This window comes from Euleptes europaea, chromosome 10 (genome assembly GCF_029931775.1).
Source record: "Euleptes europaea isolate rEulEur1 chromosome 10, rEulEur1.hap1, whole genome shotgun sequence".
In the NCBI taxonomy this organism is placed as follows: Eukaryota; Metazoa; Chordata; class Lepidosauria; order Squamata; family Sphaerodactylidae; genus Euleptes; species Euleptes europaea.
The window spans coordinates 49,750,366-49,774,270 of NC_079321.1; the positions used below are offsets into that span (position 1 = coordinate 49,750,366).

General features: G+C 44.1%; 1 protein-coding gene across 1 annotated transcript in view; it reads left to right on the forward strand.

Annotated features, from left to right (window-relative positions):
• SH3BGRL2 (SH3 domain binding glutamate rich protein like 2) overlaps positions 1-23,539 on the forward strand; it is a 29,013-nt gene extending 5,474 nt beyond the window's left edge. The window contains exons 2-4 of the mRNA XM_056856675.1: positions 14,199-14,384; positions 21,807-21,887; positions 23,366-23,539. Of these exons, the coding sequence (XP_056712653.1) occupies positions 14,199-14,384; positions 21,807-21,887; positions 23,366-23,380 (282 nt within the window). The 3' untranslated portion in view covers positions 23,381-23,539. The remainder of the gene's footprint in view (positions 1-14,198; positions 14,385-21,806; positions 21,888-23,365) is intronic.
• Positions 23,540-23,905: the final 366 nt, after the last annotated feature.

Here is a 23,905-nt window from a genome sequence, read left to right on the forward strand (position 1 = left end):
GCCATCTTCTGGTGTGGGTCTTCAGTCCTGAGTGTTAGTGGGACTTCTGCTGTGACTGTGAGGAAAAGTGGTGACCAATCCATCTGCAGGCTGTGCCTCAGAGACTAGAGACTTCCTTCTCTTTTCACCCTGAGTTATTGGGACTGCTCAGTGTAATTTATATTCACACTGTTTTGTTTTTAACTCCCAGTTATAAACCTGTTGTTTCCCCCACCTTTCAATAAAATTTGTTTAAGTGTTGTTCAGGCCTTGAATGGGGCAGCCACAATTCTGTGACCACTAACCTGGATCTTTCAGAGCTAAAAGGTTTACAATGGATTGCACCCAAAGCGCCAGCTTTGGTTTTTGCACAAAAACTTCCCTCGACTACTTAGTATGACTTCCTCTTCTAAGGTCTAGTTAGGCTTTCTATTATTTTGTTTAATCTTTCGTATAGTTGTTTGAACAAGCTGCACTTACATAAGTGACATTTAAACACCATCTTATTTATGTATTATACAGAAACAATGTATATAGCTAATATATATAACCTATTGTATGTGGGTAAAGTGCCGTCAAGTCGCACCCGACTCATGGCGACCCCTTATGGGGTTTTCAAGGCAAGAGACTAACAGAGGTGGTTTGCCAGTGCCTTCCTCTGTATAGCAACCCTGGACTTCCTTGGTGGTCTCCCATCCAAATACTAACCAGGGCTGACCCTGCTTAGCTTCTGAGATCTGACGAGATCAGGCTAGCCTGGGCCATCCAGGTCAGGGCATATAACCTATTGTGCGTGTGAAGTGCCGTCAAGTCGCAGCCGACTTATGGCAACCCCTTTTTGGGGTTTTCATGGCAAGAGACTAACAGAGGTGGTTTGCTAGTGCCTTCCTCTGCACAGCAACCCTGGTATTCCTTGGTGGTCTCCCATCTAAATACTAACCAGCTGATCCTGCTTAGCTTCTGAGATCTGACGAGATCAGGCTAGCCTGGGCCATCCAGGTCAGGGCATATAACCTATTACCTATCTTAAATTCCAGTTTGGTTTGGCTTGTATGTTTTAGTCTGTCATAGTCACAACTTATTAAAGCAAGACTAAATGGTGACCATGTTCAGATGTCACTACAGACCTCTGCATGTGACTGGCACAAGCGCAGCTTCTTTATTATGACAACATGCTCCATCCTTTTCCTCCCTTTCCTTTTACCCTCATGCATAGAGTGCAGTGGAAAGTTTCCTGGTTTGGAAAGCCTTGTCAAAATTCAGATTACTGCCTTATTTGAATACAGATGCCTGGGCCAACTGAAGTTTGTTTCTTCCCCACCAAGTTGGATTTGACACTCCCATTGGAATGAAGGAACAGTCCTAGATAATTGTGCATCTCCTTCCTGTGTGCCCTGCAGCCACAGCAAGGGGTAAATTTCTGGCTAACTCTGCAGCCAATCATGGCACACGACCAGGAATATGTAAACCCCACTAGGGGACACAGGTTGCGTATCAAGATACGTTGCATGATATCTCATCACTTTGCTCTTTCCAAATTACAAATTACATGAGCCAGGGAGACCAAAAATAAATGAAGGGAAGAGGAATGGAATAATGCTCATTTTCTAAGAACCTTTCAGGTTTGCTGAAAAACCTGACAGGAATCTTGTCTCCAATGCTGTAAGAAGAGCCTGTATTCCACACAGGTAAGCCACAAAGTATGAAACCTGCACTTCTTCGATCATCTCTTCCTCCTTCCTGCCTGACTCACCCAAGGAAAGTGATGGGTGTGTGGAGTGCTCAAATGTGAATAGCTATAGAGAGCTTTCCCCCCACACCCATCTGTAATATGACCCAAGCGTGCACTCTATTAACAACCCTCCCTTACTAGCAGGTTGTAGCAGGATCCACTGCACAGATAACACAATAAGAACAAACTGTACAAGAAGGAGACAGAATGTAGATAATTTCTGCTCTGTCCGTTAACAACAGGGTAGGGCCATTTTTATTATTGTATTTTGCTCTACCTGCTGCTACTTCTGACCAAACACATGAATCATTTTTACGTGTAAGATCAGAGCCAAAGTGCATGCAGCAGAACAAACTGACTGACCATAGGGATGCAGTGCAATATTGAGTATGAGTGAGTATTGTTGCCTCAGAGATGTAGACATTCAGGGAATTACAATCAAAAACAAGAGAATTAGACTAAGGTATTTAGATCAAACAGTATCTATGTAATAGCATGGTTCCTCAGTTTTATTCACTCACTACTCCTTGATAAGCCCCTAGCCACTGTACCAAGCTGCTACAACTAGTACCCTTTATGAAATAAAACAACAACACATCCATCCTTTCTTTGTTTCCCTACAGGCAACCAGTTAACAAAAAGGTAGAAATCAACTATTTGTCGGGTTGTCACAGGCTCCAGTGCCTTTCTGCAGTATATGATAGATGGTAATGTAACCAGGACAGATTTGCCTAATGTGGCGATGTAGTGATGGGAAAGCAGCACCTGATGTTCTTCTGTCTGTCATGCTCCTTTCAGAGGGGCAGAGTCTCCTCAAGGACATAAGATGGCAGCCCTCATTCCTCTCTACAACTGTTGATTTCTGCAATCCCAGTCCTATAACATTGTTTACTGGATGTCTCATCCTGTTGATTGTATTGACTTACTCTGTGTAATCTCAGTGAGAAAGGCAGACTATAAATAATGTAAATAAATAAATAAAAATAAATATTGGCCCATGTGCTCACTATCCTACAGTACTCCAGAAGAAATGCATACATGTTGCCAGAAATGTAAGCCAAAAGGATAAGAGCCATAGGGGTTCAAAACTAACCCATGAATTGTAGTTGTTGTAGTATGTGTGTGTATGTGGAGAAAAGTAAGATACAAGTAGAAAAAGTGGTTGCAACTATTCCCTTCTTGTACTTTCTGCAGGTGTAGATTTGTCTGTGTCATTGAAGAGGCTGGGAAACACTGACCTCTGTAAACCTTTAGTTGTGATTTCAGATACAGAGTTTTCCAAAGGTCAGCATGTTAAACAATGTATGGGCAAATAACAAAATCTTCTGTCACCTAATAAGGTTGTTACCTTTTGTGACTTAAGCTTTCATATGCCAGAGCCTACTATGTTAGATAAAACCCCGGCTTTCCTGAGGGGAGGGCGGGCCATAAAAATGATGAAATAAATACTGGTAAATAAAGTGAGCACAAAAACATATGCCACAATACACCCTTAGTCTTTAAGGTGCAACAAGACTCCTTGTTATATTGTCTGTAGTGGGCTAGCATGGCTACCCCTCTGGAATGAATGGAGGGAAAGTGAATTGCAAAATTTCAGGATATGGTGGCCTAAAGTTTGCGGCTGTAGTCATAAAGTGGAAAACAGGATGTGCTGCAAGCTAAACTGAATGGTTTGAGATGGTGTTGACTTTAGAACAAGTTAACCCTCTATGAATGTGAAATATAGCACTTACTCAAATGTATTTCTAGCCCTGAAGGAGGCATACCACGTCCCTCTTAAATCAGAGAGCAGGAGATTAATGTATTTCACTAGGAGAAGACTCCATGGATGCCAAAAAGTGTATTATGACACAGAGGATGTAGGACAAGCAGTCCCCCAAGCAAAGTACCATTTTAAGTTTAGTCTTTCTGCATTTGGAGCATCCTTCTTTTTGAATCTAAAGTTTGTATTTCCCAAGAGGGCTTACACTGTATTTATGTATATACAGTCATTAAGTGAATAAACTGAAATTCCATTTCAGCTTGCAAAATACACAATGAAGTGACATCATCGGCATTGCTTCCAAACAGTTCCTCCATTAAAATGGCCTTTATGTGTCTCTTAATACAGACACCTACATTTTCCTTAGAGGTTTCCTCTAAGAGGTGTCAAACATGCGGCCCGCGGGCCAGATCCGGCCTCTGGAGGGCTTTTATCTGGCCCGCAGAGCCAAGGCACCTAGTCCCCCTTCCCCCCTCCCCCAGCCTTTTCTGGGCTTCCTGAGGCCCATGCGTGGCCGGGGAGGGAGTGGGGAAGGCTTTTGCCTGGTTGCGCCAGGCTGCGAGGCCGCTGGCGCAGGTGGAGTGGAAGGAAAGGACCTTTCCCGGCCGCACCAGGCCGTGAGGCTGCTGGCGCAGCCGGGAGTAAGGGGTAGGCCTTTTCTCAGCTGTGCCAGGCTGCAAGGCCGCTGGTGCAGCCAGGGTGGAGGGGGAGGCCCTTTCCCGGTTGCACCAGGCCACAAGGCTGCTGGCGCAGCCGGGGGTAAGAGGTAGGCCTTTTCCCAGCTGCACCAGGCCTTGAAGCCGCTGGCGCAGCCAGGGAGGAGGCCGTGCCAGGCCGCGAGGCTGTTGGTGCGGCCGGAATGGAGAGGGAGGCCCTTTCCTGGCCACGCCAGGCCGCGAGGCTGCTGGTGCGGCCAGGGGCGGAGGGGGCGGCCCTTTTGTCTTCATCTTGTGTCTTAATAATTGTCTGTACCAGTGTCTTGAACAAAAACGTCCAAGTTATTTGTCTTAGATGAAGTGACAGCATTGGCACTTCTTCCAAACAGTTCCTCCATTAAAATGGCCTTTAGGTGTCTCTTAATATGGACACCTACATTTTAAATGTTAAACTTGCGACCTGTGAGCCAGATCCGGCGTCCGGAGGGCTTTTATCAAGCCCGAGGAACCAAGGCACCTAGTCCTCCTTTCCCCCCTCCCCCGGCCTTTTCTGGGCTTCCCAAGGCTCGGCCGGGGAGGGAGTGGGGAAGGCTTTTGCCCGTTTGCGCCAGGCCACGAGGCTCCTGGCGCAGCCGGGGTGGAGGGGGAGGCCCTTTCCTGGCTGAACCAGCCTGTGAGGCCGCTGGCGCGGCCAGGGGTGGAGGGGGAGGCCCTTTCTCAGCCGCGTCAGGCCGGGGGCTGCTGGCGGGGGTGGGGGGAGGCCCTTTCCTCGCCGTGCCAGGACATGGGGCTGCTGGCGCGGCGGGGGGTGAAGGGAGAGGGAGGGAAGCAACTAATGATCACCCATATATGAGGTGAAATATTATAACCCTAACCTCTCCCCCGGCCGTGAGGCCATTGGTGCAGCCAGAGTGGAGGGGAAGGCCCTTTCCCAGCCGTGCCAGCCTGCGGGGCCGCTGGCATGGCTGGGGGTGGAGGAGAGGCAACTAATGATCACCCATATATGAAGTGAAATATTATATATGAGGTTAAATATGATAACCCTAACCCCTCCCCCAGCCTTTTCTGGGCTTCTTGAGGCCCGTGCGTGACCGGGGAGGGAGTGGGGAAAGGTTTTGCCCAGCCACGCTAGGCCGCTGGCACAGCCAGGGTGGAGGGGGAGGCCCTTTCCCAGCCGTGCTAGGCCGTGGGGCCGCTGGCACGGCCGAGGGGTTGGGGGGAGGCCCTTTCCTGGCCGTGCCAGGACGCGGTGCCGCTGGCGTGGCGGGGGGTGGAGGGAGAGGGAGGGAGGCAACTAATGGTCACCCATATATGAGGTGAAATATTATATATGATGTGAAATATTATAACCCTAATCTCTCCCCCGGCCGCGAGGCCGTTGATGTGGCCAAGGGGGAGGGGGAGGCCCTTTCTCGGCCATGCGAGGCCGTGAAGCCGCTGGCGTGACTGGGGAGGAGGGGGAGGTCTTTTCCCGGCCGCACCAGCCTGCGGTGCTGCTGGCGCCATGGGGGGTGGAGGGGGAGGCCCTTTCCTGGCCGCGCCAGCTCGCTGGGCCGCTGGCGCCGCCGGAGGTGGGGGGGAGGCAACTAATGACCACCCATATATGAGGTGAAATATTATAACATAGCAGTATTTGGAAACATTCTGATAAGCAATGTAATAATCCAAAGGAAACATGAGCAACTGAAATAGAAAATTCACTCTCCACTGCGACGAAGGACATCTGCAATCACATTATCTTTCCCTTTAATGTGTGAGATGTGAAACTGAAAGTCTTGTAGACTCAGGCTTCTTCCAGGAAAATTGATTAACAGTTCTAGGGCATACAGTTTTAGTCAACATGCTATTTTGTCTTAACTATCACATATACTTATACTATCAACTTTCTTTTTATTTCTATTTCAGATTTTCAGTTCATAGATTTAAAATCATTACAACTATTGCTTTTATGTTGTTCTTATTTTTAATCAAAGTAACACTTCCATTTCTTTTGGAATTCATCTATCGTTTTCCCTTTCATCATATTAGTTATTTTAGCCATTACTGCATATTCACCCACTTTTTGTTGCCATTTCTCCATCTCTGGAATGCCTTCTTGCTTCCACTCCATTGTGAGAGCCACTCTTGCCGTGGTCGTAATATAGCTAAATAGTTCTCTGTTATTTTTCTCCAAATTTTCCGGTTCTATTCCCAACAACATGGTTTCAGGGTTTAGAGAAAATTGAACCCTTAAGAACTTCTGCATTTCTTGATTAACCTGGATCCAGAATTTCTATACTTTCTTGCAAGACCACCACGAATGAAAATACGTCCCTTCTTTTTCTTTACATTTCCAACAGCTGTTATCGTATGCTTCATTCATTTTTTAATATCCATTGGCATTATATACCATCTGAAGAATTGTTTGTACCAATTCTCAAATTGACACTAGATGTAAATTTAATTGATTTAATCCATAATCTTTCCCATTGTTGCATTGAGATCTCTTTCTTGCAATTCTGCATCAATTTAACCATACATGTTTTAACTTGTTCTTGCCCTGTCTCATATTCAAGCAACAGTTTATATAGCTTCCCCGACTGGGGGTGGGGGGAAGGCCTTTTCCTGGTGGCGCCGGGCCGTGAGGCTGCTGATGTAGCCGGGGGTGAAGGAGAAGGCTTTTGCCTGGGTGCGGGGCCACTAGCGCTGCTGGGGTTGGAGGGGGAGGCTGTTTCCCAGTCTTTCTTTCTTTCTCTGTCTCCCTCCCTTTCTTTCTGTCTGTCTCTCCCTCCTTTTCTTTCTCTCTCTCTCATTTTCTTTCTCTCCCTCCCTCTGCCCGGGGACAGAGGTTCTACGTGTTTTCGCCTACACCACAATACGAAGGCTTTCCAGGAGGTATTATAAATCCTCCTGGTGGATGGTTTCCTTGCCTCAGTCATGGTGTTAACTATGTCTGGGCTATAGCCGTGGTCTAAGAGGTGGTTCTGCTCAATTTCCACACGGTTAAGCGAAGCCATTGAGGGTCAGGATGAAACATGGGACCCTGGTGAAGGAGGTCTGGAATGGCTGGTAACTTTCAGCTCTTTCAGGCTGGGAAACCATGGTCTCCTCGGCCATAGGGGGCAATGAGGATGACAGTTGCCCTCTCCTTCCTGATTTTTCTGAGAACCCTGGGAAGGATGGGGATGGGGGGAAGGCAAATAGGGTCTCCCTCGGCCATGGGGACATCAGAGAGTCCATGGACTCCGCTTCCGGGTGAAAGTACCGAGTGAAGAAGCGGGGAAGAAGGTGATTGATTGCTGAGGCGAATAGGTCCACCGTGGGGGAACCGAATCGCTCCACAATCTGACTGAAGACCGATCTGTCGAGAGACCACTCTCCCTTGTCTAGGACTTGCTGGCTTAGCCAGTCCGCTTGTAAGTTGAGAACTCCCCTGATGTGTTCTGCTGACAGTGATGTGAGATGTAACTCCGCCCAGGAAAGAATCATCTGGGCCTCCAGAAGGAGCCCTCACGGTGAGTAAACAAGGCTCTGTTTTAGCAGAATTAGTGTGCTGAAGTTCTAGATCATTACTTGATAGCATGGAGGAAATAATACACATCTTAAAAGCTTCTGTTTTGACTTGCCTAGTAACCTGTCAGGCTCTTAACATACTTTTTGCATCTAAACTGCTTCATGTTGCCATTGGGCTTCAGCCCAATCCTGTTAGCTATCTGCTGATTGTGCTTTGGGTCTTAGCCTCTGAATGGTTTTTGCTCTGGCTTGCAGAAATACTAGTACTACTTTTCTACTAGTGGATGAGCCAGTTGTCCCAGCTGAGAGGGGAACATGAATTGTGCTTTTGAAAGAGTAGATAATACCTTTGTTCAGTGGAATTTATCAACTCTGTAGCAACTGATTAACTAAGGCAAGTTGCTCCAATCAAATCTTGTTTTTGTTTGTTTGTTTGTTTTTAATGAGAGGAAAACTTTGCCTCCTGCCTAGTTTTCATATCTGGTCTGGAAAGATTCTTCTCTTTCTCTCTCTTTTTGTCAATAAAAACACTGGAATGAAAAACACAGACAATATTTTAGTTCATTTTGTGGATTAGGTGCATGAATCTACCCAAACAGTGGCATTTGGCTGGTTAGTTCAAATTGGAGTATGATATTCCCCTTTTGACTTTTCGTCTTATCCCGTAGCTGGTCAAAGCTCTACTTTTTGTCTGTTTATTTCCTGCCATTAGCATTTAGTCCCAATCCTATACCTATGTAAGATTGCTTCACAGTTTGTATTTCTCTCTTCTTGCATCTTTAAACTCTCTTTCCTTAAGACCTCTGCCTCCTTCATTTTTTTATGTAAGTAGAGTTACCAACTTCTAGGTGGGGCCTGGAGATCTCCTGGAATTATAATGGATTTCCAGATAAGAGACCTCAGTTGTATTGTTTGTGTACTCATACCGGAGAGACAGGATTCTGTTCCTTGCTACATCGGCATGCAGTGAAAGATGCATGTGTACATCACCATATTTGACATGATGTGTGAAACAACCCCATCATTCCACTACTTGGGCTCTGTCACAGACCTCTGCCCACCCCCCTTCCTTCTCAAAATCTCTGCCTCCTTTTCATGCAAACAACTTTTTTATCCTGCTCTTCATCAAGGATCTCAGAGTAGCATACATGATTCTCTCTCATTTTATACTACCAACAACCTTGGGAGGTAGTTTAGGTCCAGTGTGAGTGTGACTTCTTTACACATGTGGTGGTATTGTGATAAGAGTCTTTTTGTGATTTGATAACTAGATCGCTGTTGGTAGCTTTTGAAATGAATGTGAGCAAAACAGTTGAATTTGCTTTGCTTTAATTATACCACAGTTATTCCAAAGCAGCATTAGACTATTTGTTTTACATTTATTGATGGTAGTGAGGTTGGAGTTTGCAAAAGTATGGGAAATGACAATTAAATTGTTGATATATATATTTCTCCATGTGGTCAAATCTGTGGATACTGGAGCCATGAACAAACAAGACAGATCTCTACAAACCTGAAGAGAGCCCAGGTTTGCAGAAAAATCTGAAATTTAACAATCAAACAAACAAAACACCTTTTGGGGGGGTTAAACACCCAAATGATAAAAGGAGTTCCTCCTTCTTCAGTCCCACACCAGTTTTTACCTCAGAGAGAAATTTGACACAAGAGGCTTCTTAACTTTAACAAACAGTACAGGGAAGTTTACTGAACAGAACTCACAAGATGGGTTTTTAAGGAAAAGGCAGCATTGGAGGGAAAACTCAAAATCACACACACACACATATATATAAGATTCTTTCAGAGAGCTTAGTTTAGATGTTATTCAAGTTGTCTTTGGCTTAGATGTTTTCTTAAATTAAGTTCCTTCAATTCCTAGTTTACACGCTTAGTTCTGTTCCTCAGATATCTCACAGATTCAGTTTCACAGTCTCTGGTCCCAGCCTGGCTCACAGGAATGAAGAGACTTTGAATTCTCTCACTCCTCAGAGAACTCCCAGAAGTATGGGGAAATATCCAAAATCCCTCTTCCAGTTCTCGCTGACTACCCCACACCAGTGGCAGTAATCCTTCACACCACCCTGCAACTGGCATAGCTGTGCCCCAGAGACTAATTCCCCTTTGTGACCTGAGAAAGGGCTTTCTTTCACCCAGTTCTCACTCCTGTCACTCCACAGGTTGTATGTTCCACTAGCTTAAGCTATACAGAACCCTTAGGTTCGCAGAGTATAGTCACGCTTCTTCTCAGTCTTGCTACCCAGCTCAGAATCTAGCTCAGCCTCCTCTCAGGCTGGTTACAAATCTTAGGCTCTTTTCACAGCCTCCTCTCAGGCTGGTTACCAAGCTTCGAAAACCTTTATCTCCCGCAGAGCTCAGAGTGTCAGCTCTCTGGCTCCGCCCACTTTTGGCTTCTGTGAACTATTCCTGCAGATTTACCCCGGTCCTTCACAGAAGCCTTCACAAGATGTTCGGAAATGGTTCACAGAGCCCTGCCCACAGGCTTCATTGGCTAGTTTTAAGCTGCAAGAATATTGCACTGCTTTGGTAGGAAACAGACAGATTGCTCTACTAGCTCGAGAGAGTGCAGAATTCGAAAGAGCAATGCCTTCAGTGGCATCTCTGTATTAGACACAGATTGCTCTTGCTGATCTCTGTGGGCTGCATATGGCGCCTTTTGTGTAGGAAGTCCTCTTGGTTTGCTTACAAAAATTATCCTCCAAATGCTGAAGTAAAGTGTTTTTATAATTGGAGAACATATTGCTTGATACTCTTCCTCCTCCCCACATCCCAAATGCTGAAAAGAGTAATGCATTCCAAACTAATTGAACATCTGCTTGAGAAGTGAGCATCTCCCTTGTGATGCTTAGAATGAAGCAGTTGCTATGGCCACTGACTCACAGATTGCTTTTCTCAGATTGTCAACATGGCCTTACTAACGGAGACTATTCTGTGTATGTCTTGCGTCTGATAAGTGGCATTAGGGTTGCCAACCTCCTGGTGGGGCCTGTAGACCTCCTGGAATTACAACTGATCTCCAGACTACAGAGATAGTTACCCTGCAGAAAGTGGCTGCTTTGGACGCTGAACTCTAAGGCATTATACTCCACTGAGGTCCTTCCCATCCCCAAGCCCTGCCCTTCCCAGGCTTCACCCTCAAAATCTCCAGGAATTTCCCAGCTCAGAGTTGGCAACCCTAATTGTCATGTAGAAAATGTTGCTTTTATTGGTAGCTGATGCTGTCCTCTGTGTTAACTCTGTTCCCCAAGTTTAAATTAAAAGTGAGATTTTGTTAGACATGTAATCAATGGAGGCCTCAAATGTATTCTGAAAATTAGATCAGATACTTTTTATAGCTATATATAACACTGTTAAAGGTGAATTAGGTGTATGCTTTAAAAGGTCATATACCCCACCCTTCCATGCTGAAAATGAGTTTGGGAGGAAACGGGTCCTGAAGGAAAGTTTCATATAATGTTTTATTTTAAGGCATGCTATTAGTGTATCTGTTGTAGTGGGGTACCCACATTAGTCTACTGCAGCAAAAAAAAAAAATTAAAGAAAGCCTTTTGCGCCTGAAAGACTAACAGGTTTATCAAAGTGTGTCTATTTCGTCGTATGTGCTCTATAGTTTCAAAGGGTAGCTGTGTTGGTCTGCAGTAGAGCAGCACCTTAGAGATCAACAAGATTTTCTGGGTATGTGTTCTTTGTATAGTGTATGTGTTTTATTTATAGTCTGGGGATGCTGTTGGACTCAGGCCTATTGCTGGATAAGCAGGTGGCAACTGTGGCCATGAACGTGTTTTACCAGCTTTGATTGGCTAGCCAACTGTGGCTTTTCCTTGGCAGAAAAGATGTGGCCGCTCTGGCGCATGCCTTGGTTACATCTAGATTATATTACAGCAGTATGTTTTACATGGGGCTGCTCTTGAGAAGTGTTCAAAAACTTCAGTTGGTGCAGAGTGCTGCAGCCAGGATGTTGAATGGAGTTTGCCATAGGGACCATATCACTCCAGTCTTGGCTAGGGTTGCCAGGTCGCCCCTGGCCATTGGTGGGGGTAGGGTTGCCAGATTTAGGTTAGGAAACTCCTGGAGATTTGGTGGTGGAGCCTGGGGAGGACAGGCAGCTTGGTGGGGTACAATACCATAGAGTCCACCCTCTAAAGCATCCATTTTCTCCAGGGGATCTAATCTGTATAGTCTGGAGATGAGCTGTAATTCCGGGAGATCCCCAGGCCCCACCTGGAGGCTGGCACCCCTAGTCTTGATCCATCTACACTGGCTCCCAATCTGTTTCTGGGCACAAGACAAGGTGATGGTGTTGAACGTTAAAGCTGTACATAGCTTGGGGACCAACATGCCTGAAGGACTGCCTACTCCATTACAAACATGATCATCTTCTGAAGCCCTGCTTTTGGTGCCTCTGTCTTCTGACATTAGTCAGGTGGCAACCTGGGAGAGGGCCTTCACAGCTGTGGCACGGAAACTCTGGAACTCTCTCACCAGAGAGACTTGCTTGTCTTCTTCTGTTGCCGAGTTCTGCCAGCAAGTGAAGACTTTTTTGTTTTGTTTTGTTTCTTCTGGTGCTCCCTCAGTGAGCTCCCCTTCCTGCCCTGTTTTTAATTGTTGTTTTCATGTATGGGTGTTTCATTGTTTATATGTGTTTTTAAAATTGGTTTTAATTGTTTGAATGATGTAGTTTTTATTAGTTTTAATAATTTTTCAGATATGTGTTTATTTGTGGCTTTTAATCTATTAGCTGCCTGGGTGGCCCTGATGAGGGCAGAAAGGCAGAGTATAAATTTTGAAAATAAATTAATATATCCATAGATTAATGGTTCACCCTACTGGAAGTATCTTAATCTTCTGCTGGGGCATGCTATACTTCCAGATATGTCTGCATGCTGCCCTGCTCTCTGCAGTCATGTTGCTGTTGCAAGGATACTGGACCCTTGATCTTGGGGCTGGCCAAGCTTTGGGTAGTGGGAGTTGGAGACACAAGGCTTGCAATTAGTGGACCACTTGATCCAGCAAAGCACACCTCCTAGGCTTTAGCTTAAGTAGGCTTGAGGGTAATTCGGCCCAGCTGCACTGCAGGCAGGTGCTGGAGGCTGTGCCGTGCTCTGACCAGGATCCTGTGGGGAAGAATTACTCTTAAGTGTTGTTCTAGAACTGTGATGGGATTGCACGCAGCCGGTCTTGCACTTTGCTTCCTTCACGCTACCTCATCCCAGGCCTTCTGCCACTGCTGTTCCTGGAGAGTTGGAATAGGTCCTGGGAGATTATGGACCTGCATTCACATCCTGCCTGGCAGTAGGGGCCAGGCCCCTACTGGGGGGGTAGGGGATTCCCTGCCCCCCATCATTGATCAGCTGGCTGGAGGGGACTTACCTGCGATGGGAGAGGCCTACACCAGTGACGCAGCAGTGTCACCAGCAATGCAGCAATGTCATTTCAGGCACACTGGAAGTGACATAATCACATTGCAGGTGATTCAGTATGCTCTGGTATTTGGGCAAAAACTCTGTGGTAAAAAAGGAGTAATCCATAGTTTTTGCCCAAATACCAGAGCATGCCCACATCGATAATGTCACTTCTGGTGCACACAGGAATTGACGTTGCCACCACTGCTATGTTGCCAGCCTAGGTCTCCTCTCGCTGCTGGTAAGTCCCCCTGCCAGTGGCCAGGAGGGACTTAGCAATCCTACCCAGTGGAGGCCTGGTGGCAAGGCATCTGTTGCAGGGTCATTCAGGGTGGTCTCTGGCATTGCTGGATCATTGTCAGCAGGTGCCTCTGTGGTGCCAGGCCTACCCTGGTCCCTCTGGTACTGCTCAGCCACTGGCTTGACTCCTCAGTCTGCATTCCTGAAGACTCTGAGACCTCATCACTGGGTTGGTCAGATGAGGTTATAGCACATACAGCTTCAGTTCTAATGTTCCAGGTTTCAAGCCAGTCCATACACTGTTTGTTAAGGCAACACACTGTCAAGAATTCCCAGTGTTGTTCAATTTTTCATAATTGTTTTATGGTCTGGTTTTTTATTGGCTGGGTTTTAATGACTGGGTTTTTTAATGGCTGGGTTTTTATTGGCTGGATTTTATGTTTTTATGATTTTAATCTTATTTTGTGAGATGCTTCGAGCTGGTCTGAAGAGATGGCATTTTTTTAAATTTTAATAAGTAAAACAAATAATTATTCATCTTCTAAGGACCTCAGGGGGACATGCAAGGATTGACTTCCAGAGGTATCTGACAGTCTTGAATTTTGTAGGGATCTTTGAGCTAGTCTAGTGCATATGGATTTGTGGGAAAATATGGAGGGTTTGTTTTGGGGCTGACACAATTATGCAACAATGGTACAGCTGGAAACATCCCTAGATAGTGAACATTTTGCCTTTAAATACACTGTTTGGATTTATTATGAGAAAATAAAATGCATGAAATCTGTCCTAAAAAACATTTGCCTCTTGGAGAATGATTGAACTACATAGGGACAATTTTGCTTTGTTGACATTATTTCTTTTCATTTTGTCTTAGCAACAGCTGCTTTTGTGCTATGTTTTGTTTTTTTTCATTTTCCAAGATTAAGAAGAGACAGCAAGATATCGTACGATTTCTGGAAGCCAACAAGATTGAGTTTCAAGAGGTGGATATCACCATGTCAGAAGAGCAGAGGCGCTGGATGTATAAGCATATTCCTCAAGACAAGCAGCCTGCAGAAGGCAACCCATTGCCACCCCAGATTTTTAGTGATGATCAATACTGTGGAGTAAGTAACTTTATGTCACTGCTTCGCTGCCCATGTTAGCCTAGACAGTGAAAACTAACAAAAGGGGGGATGTTCGGACTTCCGGTTGAATTTGGCGACCTGAAGGGAGTGTTTTCTAGCTCTCTCGTTTGTCGCCCCCCGTGCTGGGACCCCGGTCTGGATCGGGGCCGGGACAGAACCCCTTTGGGTCTCCCCCCCCCTCCTTTGGAGTGCCAGGTTTACCAGCGACCATGTGCAAATGCGGTCCGGTGATTTCAGCCCTGGGGATTGCGGAGAGACCATCCAGGATCTCCTCCACCATTTTGTTGCTGTGTGTGAGTGTGAGAGAGGAGGGTGAGTGATCCATTAACTCTTAAAGCTCTTCAAAACAGAAGTTGTGGCTTCTTACCAGGGGCATCAGGAAAGGAAAATAAAGTGCATCGCCAAGGGGGAGGAGAGGCGTTTAAAATAAGAGACGAGAAAGACAAGGAGAGAACCAGCGGTGACTGAACGGAGAGCGGAGAGTGGGAAGGAAAGGGGGATAAGGAAAAGTGTATAAAAGGGGGGGGGTTTCAACCCAGAACAGACCAGGTAAGCGAAAAGGGAGAAAAAAACCCCTTATATATGTAATTATAATTTTAGCTTTTTAAATTGAGTGATATTTCAAAAGCTTTAATCAGATTATAAATATTAAAAATGAACATCAGAATACATCAATCTTTGGTTACATATATAGGTACCTTTCCCTAACGTAAACAAAAAAACAAAAAAAACCCACACAACTTTTTAGTAAAATTGCACTTGTACACATGGGCCACAGAGGTTCAGGGCTCTGTTAACTGCAAGGGCCTCTGTTGATTTTTCTGACAGCAGGATAACTGAGAAGGAGGGAGAGGCTGAGTATTTTTTATTGTGTGGGCGTATTTTTATTGTTACCAAGTTATGTTGCGGGACAGGTATGGAAACAAGGAAAGCAGCATGCAAAATGGGCAGGTAACTTAATTTGTAGCTTGTTGTCTACCTAATGCAAATACTAAATTGGGCTGTCTTCTAGTGACAGATAAGGTGGATAAGTAAATGAATACACATACCCTTGCATTCTTGCAGCTGTTGTTGCATTCCATTGGAAATGATTTCATGGTGTGGCAACATGCATGCTAATTTAATTAGATGTTGTTCGCATCACAAAAGCCTTGTGGCAAGTTGCATTTCCACAATTCGATAAATACCACTGTTGTTATCCTTTGGCTCTAGAAGGCCATTGTCAATTGTGTTGAGGCTATACATTTAGTGATTTTTTTCCCTTTTAGTATAGGATCACGTATTGTAATGTTTTACAAAGACAATAGCAATGTTACCTACACAGGACAAATAATTATCCATTTTGCAGGCAGGCCAAATAATTATCCATTCTGCAGTTATAGCATACACAACCATTTAATTGTTTGTCCATGGTTCTGCTCAATGATTCACTCTGCATTATATGCAAATATAACAAAAGCTTGCCTTATTTTAGAGGGCCATGAAAACCCCAAAAGGGGTCACCATAAGTCGGCTGCGACTTGAAGGCACTTTACACACACACACACACACACACACAGGCGCTAGAGCAGAAAGTCAGTGGGAGGAAGGGTTAGAAACCAGCTCTCTTCTTGCCCCCAACCCCCTCACAAAACATACTTGCAATGGGGGGGAATGACCCTGAAAAGCATTTGCTCATTCAAAGGGAGGGCAGTGTTTCCTTTGCTTGCTTTGAAATGATGTCATGATACATCCGTGGGTAAAGGCTGGACTCACCTAGATGTGAGTGTCCTAACAGTGGTTCTCAACCCTTTTTGCTCCATTCCCCCCTTTCACCATTGTTCAGAATATAATTCCCCCTTTCCCAAGATATTGAATGTTGCAGACTAAATTAAAAACAAACTACAATTTTACAGATTGTACTTAATCTACAGGACATCACACTTTGCTGAATAGTGGTCCCAATTCCCCCCCCCCCCCCAGAATCCTAAAATTCCCCCCGGGGGGGAATTCCCCCCTTGTTGAGAACCCATGTCCTAGGAAGTTAGTGCAGCTATGTGTGTTCAAGGCTTGTATAGTGCAGAGAATGCCAGTTACCTCCTTACAAAATTATAGCACTGGAGGAGGTTCTTCAGCCTTTCCCCTTAAACTAGTGTTTTCTTTGTTGGGTGTCTGATCTTTGTTTTCCTGGAAGACTGCAACATTTTGTCATAGAGGTGGGAAGGAATAAATGCATTAAGGCACGAGCAGATGTGAATACAAGAAACATTTTTCGGGAAATGGTTTGAGGGAATATAAGAACATAAGAAGAGCCCTGCTGGATCAGACCAGGGGTCCATTTGGTTCAGCATCCTGTCTCACACAGGAGTCAATAAGTTACTCTGGAAGGCCAACAACAGGACATGGAGGCCAAGGGCTTCCCCAATGTTATCATCTGGCACTGGTGTTCAGAGATTTACTGCCTCTATCTGTGGAGGTTCCCTTTAATAACCATGGCTACTAGCCACTCATAGACCTATCCTCCATGAATCAAACTCCTTTTTAATGTTGTCTATGCATGTGGCCATCACAACTCCCCCTGCATGTGGCAACAAAATCCACATTTTAATCACTCATATAAAGAAGTATTTCCTTTTGTCTGTCCTGAATCTACTGCCAAACAACTTCATCAGATGCCCATCCATGAGTTCTAGTATTTTGGGAGAAGGTGCTTTCTGTCCACACTCTCTATCCTGTGTGTAATTTTATAAACCTCTATCATGTCCCCCCTTAGTTGTCTCTTTTCTAAACTGAAAACTCACAGACTCTGCAGCCTTCCTTGTAGGGGAGGTGTTTCAACCCCTTAATCTTCTTGGTTGCCCCCTTGGCTGCCCTCTTCTGTACTTTTTTCCAGCTCTGCTGTGTCTTTTTAAAAAAATATATACAGTGACCAGAACTGCACACAATATGCTGATTTTCCCTCAGCAAGGCTTTGTTCCTCTGTGTTCCTAATAATTCTGTCTTTGATGACACTTTCTACTACTTTTCCTGGGTAGATATTAGGCTACCTAGTCTGTAATTTCCTGGTTCCTCTCTGGACCCCTTTTAAAAAACAATTGTAGCACTTTCTAGGTATTATTAGATCATTCCTAATAATGTATGTGGAACTTCGACAAAGTATGTGGAAGGTTATACAAAATTGACATTGCAATCCTAAACAGAGCTACAGTCTTAAAAACCCATTGACTATAAAGATTATTTCTTGGTTGCCAGGTTTCATCTTTTTACCCTAGTATTGGGATATTCTAGTTTTCATTCCTGTATTTCTGATATGCTGTTCAAAGGTGTTGATACAAGTCTGCAGTAATGCAGTAGACCATTTTATATGTAGCCTTAGTCAGTTGATGTATAGATGATGGGTGCTTACTTATCTAAGCCTGCAACAGTTTTCTGTAAGAGCCAACCAGGCCTTCTGGTGAAAGGTGAAGATGTTTCTGTTCTGGTGTGTGTGTATGTGTGTGTGTGTGTGTGTGTTCAGTGCCGTCAAGTTGCTTCTGACTTATGGTGACCCTATGAATTAATGACCTCCAAAACTTCCTAAAGTTAACAGCCTTGCCTAGATCTTGCAAACCTCTGTTCTTGATGGCCTTTGAATTAAACTGTTTTACCTTTGGGACCAATGTGTGTGCCTCAAGGCTCAAGAACCACTTAGTAGTAGGAACTGTTGGCCACCATTATGGGGCAGTTGAGATAGAAGGGGGATTTCCACTCAGCCATGAAGCTCATTGGGTAACTTTGTGCCAATCTCACGGTTTGGGAGCAATCCTAGATAGCTCTTCTCAGAAGTAAGTCTTATGATATTAAGTGGGGCTTACTTCTGGGAAAGTGTCCTTAACGATTGCAGTATCTTAGCCTAACCTACTTACATTGCAAGGCTGCTGTGAAGGAAATGAACTACTTGGAGGAAGGATGGGATAAAAGTCTGTATGTGAATGTGAACGAATTCCTTTCTTTATCAGAATATATAGCAATTACTCTACTGGCATCAGGATTCCATGTCCTTTAGGGGCAGCTAGACAATCAGCAATTAATCCTCCCTTTGTAATGTCCCATAATAGTAAATAGCAGTTTCTATTAGTGAAGGTGGTTCACCAGCAATGGCAAATATGGCTTCAACTGATCAGACCTACAGTGTGTATTACTAGTGTCTTACACGGCCCTCCAGTTCAGCTCTGCAAGGCTCAGATTCATCAGCTATTCCTGAAATCCAGGCCAGCATGTCTGTCACCTTTTAAATAAGTGAAGAATGCCATGAGGTAGGACTAGAAGTTGCAAATTAAATGATTGAAATTTGTGATGCCAACATATGCCTAACAGTTGTTTGTCATTTGTGTGTAGGGTTGCCAACCTCCAGGTGGCACCTGAAGATCTCCCGCTATTACAATTGTTCACCAGATGACCAAGATCAGTTCCCCTGGAGAAAATGGCTGCTTTGGCAGGTGGACTCTGTGATATTATACCCTGCTGAGGTCCCACCCCTCCCCAAATCCTGCCCTTCCCAGGTTCCCCAAATCTCCAGGTATTTCCCAACCCAGCGCTGGCAATCCTACATGTGTGTGTGTGTGTATGTGCATACAAACACAATGTGGAAAAGTTTGGTTCTGCTACCATTTTGTGTGACTTAGAATTCTTATGCAGGCAGATACACTATTGGTGTCTTTTCTTTGCCACAGTTGTAGCAGTGCAGAAGAAAGTAGAAGGCAACTGAGCTCTGCTATACAGCTGACCATCTCTGTATTATTTATGATCCATTAGATCAGGGCAGTCGAACTCAACTGTTAGGAGGGCCAGATATGACAAATGACGCCTAGTCAGGCCAGGCCATGTGTACCAAATAAAATTAATCCAATAAATAAGTAAATACACAAATTTCTTTCAACAATCATGCATTTATGGAGCTGAAACACTCCCAGTTCCTTACAACACATCATTGTGGTTCCAGTATCCCTGTATCTCCTGTTTTGCAGGAGAGGCCATTTGGCAGGTTCAGCTTTTTGCCCTTCCTGCAACACATACATATTTCATACATTTATTTATTTGGTGCATCTTTAGCCCATCCTTCCTCCAAGGAGCTCAGGGTGGAGTAGTTTCCCCTTCCTCCATTTTATCCTTACAATAACCCTGTGAGGTAGACTAGGCTGAGAGATAATTGAAATTGTATAACTATCATTAATAAGTATCATACAGGCAAACCAACTTCTTTTAGGACCCAATCCAAAATCCAACAAATTGCAGCAAAGAAAGAAAAGGGAACATATCAACACTCAAAGTTCAGCCATAAGAAACAGTTGACCACAAAAAGCCTCTGAAACAGAATGTGAAAACGGCCATTGGACAATTAGATTTGTTGTTTCCCAGCTTTGAGAACAAAGAGCAGCTGGACTGTTTGAATTAAAAGAAAAAATGGAACATAATGTGCTTGTTGATTGTCAACAGCACCCACTACTGCTCCTCTACATTGCATTGTCTTTCAAGCCAACTATATGAAAAGCAGAATCGACCAGGCAAAAATCTCCAGGGTGGGGTGGAGGCTATGCAGAGAAGAGTCCACTTTGAGGCTGTCTCTTTCCCCCTCCTCTGTGAGCACAACAAAATCCCTCTCAGGCTGAACTGCAACAAGCAGCAGGACCGAAGCCTCCAGAGCCCCAGCAAGGGGCACCAAGGCACAGTGTGGAAAAAAGAAACGCCAGAAGGGCACAAATCTTGGAGCCTGCAGTGGATTTGCTAAGGCAGAAACTTTGGCAGCTGGCCAGGTGGCAGGGGTTTCTGCCCCGACCCAGGCACCTGGTCTTTCAGGCTTCTTACCGGGGGTGGGGGGGAGAGATGGGACAGGGCACACGGAGCAAAGACCGTGAGATGGGACTACCCCCAGAAGAGACCAGGGCAGGTGGGGAGGCGTGCAGAGCAGCTCCCGTCCGGGACATCACTATCTCACATGCTTCCCAATAATCCCAAGGCCCCCCTCCCAAGCCTGGGCTCTCTCTGAGCCCTGTTTCAAGGAGACCTGAAACAAAGGCGCTTCGGGAGCTCAGTACTCAACTTCAGCATCACGTGCCACATGCAGGCCTCTTTTGGCACACCAGCATTAGATTGACCTTTGATCACCAGGTGTTTGTCAGCCTTCCTGTTTTTGAATTTCTGGTCAGGTGTTTAAAACAGAACTGTCAGTAATGGCTACTGGTTGGTCACAACAGGCCTGAGGTTAAAAAATACCTATAAATTGGATTCTATAATATTATGCAAATCATGGTTTGGTATGATGTGAGAATTGAGCTACATTGTTGTAGTTGTACAAAACTTTGACACGTTTGGATCACTACCTAGCAAATTCATATTTTGATACTTTGGCAGTGACTGTAGTAAACCACCTTATGATTTTCAGTTTTCATTTTAGAAGTCTGCTTTAAGAATCTGTGGTTCTTAGCTATACATTTTGTGTTTCCTCAAGGTTTTTATTGAATGTTGAGACATTTTAACCAGAAACAGTGAAAGAACTCATAAGGCAGTTGGACAAATATCTTCCCTTTATCATGTCAGACTTGTAGGTGGAATAGTAAAGGAAACCAACTGGGGAAAAAATCCTGCAAAACCTGTTTCTAGGGAGTAGGCCTGATCTATGGGTAGTAAGTACATAATGAATAGTACATAATGTCTTTTGGTGAAATGCCAAAGCTTTTTCTTTCTAGTTTGTGTCTGAGAATATTTGTAATCATACTACCAGATACAGCCAGGCATAGTAGCCTGTACCATTGGTCTGATTATATATAAACTTTTGTTCCTTCTACTCATAGAATCATAGAGTTGGAAGGGACCACCAGGGTCATCTAGTCCAACCCCCTGCACAATGCAGGAAATTCTGAACTACCTCACCCTCACACCCCCAGTGTGCCCAGAAAATGCCCAGAAGATGGCCAAGGTGCCCTCCCTCTCATGATCTGCCTAAAATTATAGAATCAGCATTGCTGACTCCTTCAACAGCAGGGAGATGCAGGTGTTCAAAGGCACAGACAGCTGTCCTCAGCATCCATGTGTGTAGCACAAAGTGCTGTTGCATCCAAGTGCATTCATCAAGGCTTTCCAGCAGGATGGGGGCCCAGTATATGTGCTTTTGATCTTTCATACAGCCTCAGGGCTAATGACAAACTGAATAGGTCCTGTTGTTTATTTTACTATTTGGCTGTGTCTCTAGTTTTATATTGCACTCTTGTTTTCTTATTGGTATGGGAAAAATTGTCATATAACTCATGAGTTACCCGTGCATATTTAACACAGCAGCAGTATTATTTATTTCATCAGTCACGTTAATTATACTGCTCCTCTGTATATAATATCAGTGGAGGGAATATCAAGAGAAATGTTATTCTTTCCCCACTTTATCTTTAGGATTATGACTCGTTTTTTGAAGCCAAGGAAAGCAACACTGTCTTTACGTTTCTTGGGATGAAGCCTAGTTTGGCATCAAAGGTGAATATGTTATTATATATAGTTTTGAATATTTGATACATAGTTTTGAATATTTGATGTCTGTTCTCTTTCCTTAACGTGTATGCTGTGAACAAAAAGCTGAACATGAACATGGGTATTTTAGGAAAGATCTTAATCTGCATTGAGATTTGACCTGAAACAACAGCACTGGTTTTCTTCTTATAATTCATAAACATCTAGGATCAAGATAAATATAGTTACATCAGAGTTGCTCAATAGATTTTAATAGGGCTGTCCTTGACAGAATATCAACAAATTTGGCCCTTCGTCATTGGAAATATGTTCCTCTTGTTGAAATTTTACCAAACTTCTCCAGTCTACTGAGAATACAGCCAGATCAGTTTGGAACATGTGTTTTCAAAACCATTTGTACCTGTTTGATTTGCCTAGCCTCCCTTTAAAGACACTGGTGTTGGTCATCTAGATATTTTTTTTCTGGTGCCCAAAATTGATTGGGGTTGCATTTAGCTTGTTTGTCTTATATTTAGCACCCCAATCCCAGAAAATTAAATATAGTTGAATTGAAATATTTAATTAGGGAAACAAGCTGTTAAATTACATTGCCATTTAAACTTTATATTGAAACAAATGCAAAGATGTGACATTTTTTAATTACATTAATGTACTTTGTTGTTTTTATTTACTGTTTAATGCTTTATTTGTTGTTTGTTTGATTTTATTTACAGTTCAAACCTAAGAACACTTTTCTGGGCCTAAGTCCATCTGAATAGAACTGAGCAGACCTTCTTAGGATGGCATTGTTAAAATATTTGGACTCTCAAAGAGCTGTGGAGATTGTTTTCTTTCAGTTTTCAAATTAAGTGCGAGTCCCAGAAGTTCCTCGAGAGCTGAAGGGGGCAGATGATGCCACCCTACCCTTTGCCAAAGCCCAATAAATGAAAACACACATGCACCACTCCAGTTTCTTGCAGGCTCAGGACCTCGAATGGAAATAGGACACAAAGCGCACTGCCCCCAACAGTCACATTCTCTTAATTGAAGGAAATGTGCCGGTACAACTGGAACTCTGCTTGCATTGTGGCATACAGTATATGGAACTATAGTTTGCTCTAGACAGGGGCATGTGTGAATGAGACAGAAAGTGAATTAGCTTTGAACAATTACATGGCCATCCTATGCAGAGACTTCAGTGGACTTAGAAGAGTGTAATGTTGCTTAGGCTGTTTTGTTAATTAGGTCCCTTATATCAGATATTTCTCCCACACACACACACACTTATTTGTTAGCTTTGATAAATAACCTATTTTATTTTATAGAAAGCAAGCCAGTTATAATTAGAAATGACAGTCTGATAACCCTTTTATTTGGAAATCCTGCACTAGCATCCTTTCATGAGCTCAAATTTGAATGAACTGAGCCAGAGACGAGCTCATCAGATCTGCAGTATAAGTAAAATGAAGACTACACAATTATTCTTTACCTTCTTTCTCAAATAGGAGTCAGAGCCCTAGAAAAGTCCGAGGATTCAACAAGCACATTGTTTGGGTGAATGAAGTCCTTGATGTTCAGCATACAACAGCTTCCCTAGTGGATCACTGTGATACAAGCCAATATGCACCATCCATATTTTGCTTGACACTAAAAAGATGAATTGAGAAAGTGGGCACGCGGTGTGGTAAATGGTGGTGGTAGTGGGGTTCTTCCTTCTTTGTAACATACTTGAAGCTGAGGCTGGCGACTGTGTTCTAACTTAAACACTGAAGATGGTAAATGTTTGGTCCCTCTGAATCAATGGTGTGCGTATTGTCAGAGATCCAGATATATATTACATCCAGTGCTATGAACTCCAGCGAATATGACCTACAGTTCTTTAACACAGTTAAATATTAAGCTGCAAACACTTCAGTCTAGAAAACCAAACACTGCAGTATTCCTGTTTTCAGAATATCTGCTGATTGTGTTGAAATGTGCTTGCTGCTGGAGCTGTGGCCTGGTGTACACTCCTACTTAAAAGAAAATCCAAATTGTGTAGTACC